At 41.2% G+C, this 7,500-nt stretch overlaps 2 protein-coding genes across 2 annotated transcripts in view; both read right to left on the reverse strand.

The window, feature by feature from the left end:
- Positions 1–3,196, reverse strand: part of LOC137989415 (uncharacterized) — a 5,301-nt gene extending 2,105 nt beyond the window's left edge. The window contains exon 1 of the mRNA XM_068835241.1: positions 1–3,196. This exon is cut by the window's left edge and continues 2,105 nt beyond it. Coding sequence (XP_068691342.1) covers positions 1–3,196 — 3,196 coding nt within the window.
- Positions 3,197–5,371: 2,175 nt separating this feature from the next.
- On the reverse strand, positions 5,372–5,914 carry LOC137989416 (uncharacterized). The gene has a single exon (XM_068835244.1). It carries the CDS (start codon positions 5,912–5,914, stop codon positions 5,372–5,374), a length of 543 nt encoding a protein of 180 aa, XP_068691345.1.
- Between the last annotated feature and the right edge of the window lie 1,586 nt (positions 5,915–7,500).

Consider the following 7,500-nt stretch of genomic DNA (forward strand, 5'->3'; position numbering starts at 1 on the left):
TCGCGTGGTTTGGTTTTAACTTGCGATCGAATTCGACTGTTAAGAGGTGATTCATGGCTTGCAAATTCTCCATCCACTTGCTCTTGACTGCTGTAGGTAAGGTTTCGTCCCAATTGTAGCCTGAATGCCATAAGTCCTGCAAGTCGATCCTAAATTTAATAGCTACCGGCATCACAAGACCGATTGGGTCCCACAATTGTCCAATAAGACCCAGGCAACGTCTCTTTGTCAAAAGGTCCATCTGGTCGAGTTCGTTCCTTTTCAGGGAAAACTTGTCTGTTTGTTTATCCCATCTTAGACCAAGAAGATCTGCCCAGCATTCACCGTTGGACTGGTCAATCTCCGCACGATTTGAATGCCAAGCTTTAATCTGGAAATGGCCTTTCTTAAGAATGGCGTCAATGTCGTTGATAATCTGTTTTGCTTCCGTTGTAGTTGCTTTGGAACTTCCGATGTCATCCACGTACATATGGTCTTGAAGTTCTTTTGATGCTTCTGGGAACTCGGCTTGAGATATCTTTGCTAGTGTGTTGATGGCATTCGTTGCTATGTCGGGAGCTGGCTTATCTCCAAAGTTCAACCTGAGCCATTGGTATACTGTCGGCGAGTTGCTAATCTTACTCCTCCAAAGGAACCTGTGGAAAACCTGGTCGTCGGGATGAACCAAGATTTGATTGAACATTTTACGTATATCACCGATCAAGGCTACTTCGTTCCATCTCCATGCTGCCAAAACATCCAGGAGACTGTTGGTGTAGTTTGGCCCTTTCTCTAGGTAATCATTAAGGGATAAACCGTCGTGACCTTTCGAAGATGAGTCAAAGACAAGTCGAACTTTTGTCGTTCTTTCCGGTGTGAACACGGCTTGTAAGGGTAAGTACCATTCAGGCTTGCTATGATCAATCTGGTCAGGAGAGACTTGAATCACGTAGTCCTGCTCTAGAAGCTTTTGGACTTCCTCATTGACAACATCGAGACACCCCTTTTTCTGGAATGACCTCTCCGTGGAAAACAGCCTTTTCAGTGCGATGCCATAGTTACTTTGTTTGGGAGGGCCCGCTTCCGTCCAGGGCATCTTAACTTGTATTCTTCCGTCAACCAGGGTAGTTGAGGCTGCGAGGGACTTAACGAACTTGCTTTCGCGTATCTCGTTTTCGCTACACGTACAAAGGTTGGTCGGTTTGACGCCAAGGAGGTCTTGGTGAAGAAGTTCTTTGATGTCGTCTACGACATTTGCTGTTCTGATTTCAACCGACTGAATTTCTGAAGTAGTAGAGTTGTTCTTTTCAAACTGTCCCATAACGTACCAACCAAAACAGTTTCGTTTCGCAACAGGTTCCCCTGGCTCTCCGGACACTGTGTGGATATCAATGAAGGCTTCTACAAAGTCTGTACCGACAAGGAGATCTATGGCGCCACCCGAAAGGTGTAGTTTATCACAAACGAGCTTGAGATGAGGGTAGTGTCGCACTAATTCTTTGGAAAGCGTTTTTGCTTTACTGCAGGGCCTTGTAACAGTGTACACTTGAAGGGTCTTCTTAATATCCTCGTCAGCAGGTGAGGCAACAGTGATGTCGATTATCTGTGATGCTTCACTTTTCTTCTTCCCACCAGCCAAATTCATGGTCAGATGTGTTGCTGAGCCACTCAACCAAAGTCGTCGGGCTGCATTCTTTGAGAGAAGACTGGTATTGGATCCAGAGTCTAACATCGCAAGGACTTCAACAAATTCTCCGTTTCCGTTCATGACTCTAACTTTTTGAACAGGGCACAAACCAGTTATGAGCTTTAACTTCTCTTTGTGGTGAACAGCATTTTCTTGGATGTTACCATTTGATGTACTCGAGGGGGCCTGGCACTGACTTTGGAAAGAAGATGCTCTTGGATTTGGACTTGAGCTTGTTTCACCAATCTTGTCATTATGAAGAGAACGGTGATGATTTTTTCTGCATTTGTCGCATGTTGAACCGTCTGGTTTCCTGCAGCTGCTTGTATGATGCTTTCTAAGACATTTACGACATCGCCAATGTTGCTTTACAATCTCCCATCTCTGACTGATAGCTAACTCCTGGAACACAGGACAGGCAGCGAGGTGATGTTTTGTTTTACAGTTAAGTGGACAGGTGTCATCATCGGGTTCTTCGCCACTTGCGGCATTGTTCTCAGTTTTCCTTGGGGTCCCGAATCGGCGACTCTCGTTTCTGTCTTCAGACACGGTGTTATTCTTGCCCCTTGAGCGGACACTTGCTTCTACGTGCAACCAGGTGATGAGGTTACTGACAGTTTCCTCTTTACCTTCTCTTTTCATTTCTCTTCCAAAATGAGAATTATCGTTCGGATCGAGCTTGGACAAAAGTTGAGACATAAGAAATGGCGCTTCCGAAGACTCCAACACCGGACATCCATTATCTTCCATATCATTCGCGTAGGATGATATTGTCGTGGCGAAGTGCGTGAACGACCTGGAGTCTCGTTTTACGGGCTTAAGGCTATTTATTTCGAGGAACAGTTCGTCCATTAGTTTACGTTTGTCTGCAAATCCTGTGTCCAATATATTCCACGCGCTATCAATGGTTTTGCAAGTTTTTACCTGGTCAGACCACCACGATCCTCTCGGCAATGCATTTCGGAACCGTTGCAGTTGTTCATCTTTATCTTGATCGTATTTCTTCATCCAATGATTGAATTCTTTTCTCCAGGTAGCATAGGATCCGCGACTGCCGTCCCATGTTGGTACCGGTAATCGTTGCAGACCACTAGTGTTTGGTTTTGACCTTAAGGTGTCCGCCATTTTCGTCACTGCTGATGTCATGGATGACATTGAAGCTGTCAAGGTCTTCAAGGTTTCAGAATCTTTTGAAGACGTTTCCGTGGAATCTTGTTCCTTTTGGTAGGCAGCAAATTTTAAGGCAATCTGAAGGAAATCAGCTTTTACTTTGTCTCCAAGTTTCTTTGTTGTCAACAATGGTTCCTCCTCTGCGGTAATACCTTCATCAACCAATCTGTCTAAAATGGTTTCTTGTTGCTTCTTGATGAACCTGTATCTTGTCTCCACTTGATTGAATGCTGCCTCTAAGGTTTTTAACTCTGGCCTCACTGAAAAGATTATTTCAAATTCTTCTATTAATTCGTAGAAGATCGTTACCGCGTTTTCCATTTTCCCTGCGAGGGTCCTTGCGTCTACTTTAGGCGGCATCTTTGTAGGCTCGATGCAAAGTTCGGAGATTCGGTATCTTCGGCGTGGATGATTTACAGCATTGATTTGGCGGGATCCTCTGGACAAATTTCGACTGAATCGCACCTACGTTCGAGGCACTATTTTATGGCAGGATCACGCCAAGACCCTGTAGATTTTTAGACTTTTATCCGTACTAGTACTAGTTGAACTAGTCGACTGAAAGAAAAATATTACACAAGTAGATTAATGTTTTAGAATACCGAAGATAGGCTAAAAAGGAATGGAACTGATTTCGTGAATATATACTTACAATTTGTATCTTCTAATCTACACGATCTTATGGTTTGATTTCTTCTGTTGACTGTCTTTAACGTTCTTGATCGGAGGTAAGTAAAAAAGCGATTTGCGCGTTTGCAGTACAGTGTCGATTTATATATTTCTGAATTTCTAATTAGTTGTCACCTTTCAACTCACGCAAACTTGCTGTAATAAATAAATTGCAAGAATAGTTGCATACATTAAACCAGTAAGCGAAATAACTTAACGCGCGAAGTGCGAATCAGGTCCAGTCCGTAAAATTCAAGCAAGTAAACAGCCCCTTCCTCAATAAGCTAAAAGAAGACACCGACCGCATCAAAAATGAGCCCAAGCTACTAATCGCCGCCTACAAAACAACTAACTTCTACAAACTAGAGCCATCTACATACAACGATCTGCTAGAAAAAAACATCACAAAATCTTACAAGAAAGCACAACCCGAGACGACGCAAGCAATCCATAAAGAAAACAAAGCTATCGCGACAAAACTGAGAATCGACGACAGAGTGGACACTACAGCCGACAAAGACGCATTCATAACACTTAAGGATCACAAGCCGAACTTCGCAAACAAACCGACCTGCAGACTCATCAACCCCACGAAGTCCGAGATAGGCAAAATCAGCAAAAACATCCTCGACCGCATCAACAGCACAATCGCGAAAAAACACAACCTCAACCAATGGAAAAACACCAAAGCCGTAATCAACTGGTTCAAATCTATCGAAAACAAACAACAATTCAGCTTTATCTGTTTCGACATCGAAGAGTTCTATCCATATACATATATATATAAATATTTTTTAAGAGGAAAAAAGGACGCAACTACATTTCCCGACAAGCCTGTTTCGTGAATCGCTTCACTCTTCAGGGGTTTAAAATATTTATTCCGCTCTGCTTTAATTCCTGCTTTTCATAGCTATGATTCCAGCAAGGAACAAACTTTAACCTCCCCCGTCCTCAACAATGCCACTCACAGATTTCACTCATGTCTACCGGCAGACCATATTTTTCTTTTCCATGACCATATTTTTCTTTTCCATGCATGGGGGACTCCTTTGGACCTTAAGGGTCAAACTGAGATCTTATTCTTATACTAAACCCCTACATAAACGATTGGTTCTGAGTTTTGTGCCTCATTATTCACTGTTGCGGTGCACACCGAACGGAAGTGCTCTCTCGAAGCCGTAAATTTCGGTCGCCGAAAATGAATTTGAACGCTTTCTTATGCCGTTTTCCTACAGTATTTGGCAAATACATAACAATTCTAGATCACTTTAGTAAAATCAGGCAATTTAACTCAATTCCATTTGAGTTTCAGGGATTCGATAATCGGCCCCAAATTTGTTTCCTCCCTTTCCGTATTTTATACTGTAAGCCGATCTTGCGAGCCCTCAGTCTCTTGGTTTGCATTATACAGAATGTGTAACGAAACTGTAACGCGATCGTCAACGCGATCAAAATAACCCATTAATTCAGATGTTTTCGACGGGTTTTGATGTTCTAACGACAAACATATCTCCTCTGGACCCGGTGTTTCACAATGCACAAGCACGGATTGAAATAATGTCATTTGTACGGAAATTTTCACACCAGGAAACTACACAGCAAATCCCTTCCACAAAAGACTCATCGCAACTGAGTCGTTTCAATCAAAAGTCGACGGAAAACGAACGCGCAAAATGGCATTTCTTGAAATCAGCATCAGGCAAACGTGTCTAATACATCGGTAAAGTCATTTAATCGTGGGCGCTTTGCTGGATCCTCGGAGGTCAATTTCTTTGCCATATTCAATGAAAGCGCTGATTCAGAGGGTAATAAAATCAAAACTCTCAATGCAATCTTTCCGAAAGAAAAGACATCAGACGCCTTACTCTATTTCCCTTTTCCACTAATAATTTCTGGCGCGATCACAGGTTTGGGGTTGGAAATATGTCGCGCTTTCCCAAAATCAATGACGACAGGATTCCATTCTTTTTCACGTTTTTCTAGGACGTTGTTCGATTTAAGGTCGTTATGAATGGCACCGGCGTCGTGCATGTGGTTAAGGGCTTTGATGACATTAATTAGAATTCCATGCCAAGAAGTGTTATCAAGTTTTTTTCTTTTGATCTCTTTGTGTAAAGTGGTGCAGGAGTCACTCTCGCCATGGAACTGAGTTATCAGCCTTAGCGGCAAAGATTTTTTGATAACCCCAATCAGTAAAGGGAGAGCCCGGTGGTCACCAAGAAGACCGATCATCCTCGCTTCTCTAATAACGTCCTTTTTGATTTCATCCGGTGACCTTGATTTCCGAAGCCTAAATTCTTTCACGGCTACTGGAATCCCTCTGTAATACGCCAAGTAACATGTGCCAAACGAACCGCATCCCAAAAATGTCGTTGATTTGGCAACCTCAGAGGGATGAATTTCTTTCATTGGAACAGACGTTGGGGTGCGGGACTCGCTTAATTTTTTGCTCTTGGCATTTAACGAAACATCCACGGCAACCTGTTTTTTCCTTGGCACACAACGTTTGGCCGGCTTTGACTCAGCAGCAAACCCTGCTCCTGTTTCGGGTAATTCGGCTGCAATAACAACCTTGGGTCTAACTTCTGGCTCGAAAGTACGTTCTATGGCCTCCTTGAGGTCTTTGGCTTAGGCTTTCTTTTTCCTCCAACGTTTCCCTGCTTCAATCCGAATCCCTTTAAGTTTTTCTCTGTCTTTAATATTCTTCCGCTTGTTTCTTGCCATTATCTTCGCCTTCAAAGAACAGAAAAATGAAACCAAATGGAGATGATTACGCAAGATAAGATGCCAGAGTTCAGATTTCCAGATTTCGTTGTATGCACGAAACAAACGCCATGGGTTTACCATTGGGAAAGGTGAAAGGGGCATTTGACAAAAAATGTCAAGTTAAAATAGAGAAAAACGAAAATGCTTCATAACTACTGGATGAATCAAAGAACGCGACATAAGGATTTATTTTAACTGCTTAAAAGAATCCGATTGTAGACAATAATCCCACACCACTTGTACGATCTTCAAATCCGTTCCATAGCAACGATGTTTTGCCAAGCCTTTATATACCAAAGTCATCCCGGGAGTCAACTGCGGCTGATCGAAAAATTAAAAAGCCGGTTAAGCTTCCCGAACATTTTGATGGCAAACAACCATTCAAAGAATATTTAATGCAATTTCAGCGCTGTGCGATCGATAATGACACATTTCTCACAACAAGACAAATGGTAATTTGGCGACAGCATAATAATGCTACACTACTTTATACAAAGATGTTCCAAATGTTTCTTTATTTACTTTTTTTTTTTTTTGCAATGGCTACAAATGTGAAAAATCAAAGGAAAGAAAAAGATACAGATGAACTCAGATTCTACCCAAAAAGTATTGAATAATGCTAAGTTATTTTAGAAAAGGACTGATTTTATATTCTGACCTCAGATAACAATAGCTCGAATGAACTGACCACCCAAGAAAGACAGAATAATTCAATAATAATAATAATAATAATAATAATAATAATTATAATAATAATAATAATAATAATAACAATCATTTGCTAATACTGAGGATTGGTTTTATATTCTGCCTTCAGATAACAACAGCTCGAATGAACTGACTACCCAAGAAAGACAGAATAACTCAATAATAATAATAATCATCATCATTTGCTAATACTGAGGTTTGGTTTTATAATCTGCCTTCAAATAACAACAGCTCAAATGAACTGACTACCCAAGAAAGACAGAATAACTCAATAACAATAATAATCATTTGCTAATACTGAGGACTGGTTTTATAATCTGCCTTCAGACAGCTCAAATAAACTGACTACCCAAGAAAGACAGAATAACTTAATAATTGTTTTGTTTTTGTTTTTTCAGACAAAAGTCCTGAATATTTTATATTCTGCCTTCAGATAACAACTGACTACCCAAGAAAGACAGAATAATTTAATATTATTTTTCTTTGATAAAAGCAGTGGTTAGGACCTATTTTATCCACTA

The sequence above is a fragment of the Montipora foliosa genome, unplaced genomic scaffold (genome assembly GCF_036669935.1).
Source record: "Montipora foliosa isolate CH-2021 unplaced genomic scaffold, ASM3666993v2 scaffold_458, whole genome shotgun sequence".
Taxonomy (NCBI): domain Eukaryota; kingdom Metazoa; phylum Cnidaria; class Anthozoa; order Scleractinia; family Acroporidae; genus Montipora; species Montipora foliosa.

Excerpts from the sequence above, each read along its gene's own strand:
- LOC137989416 (XM_068835244.1), bottom strand. The coding sequence starts at position 5,914 with ATGAAAGAAATTCATCCCTCTGAGGTTGCCAAATCAACGACATTTTTG.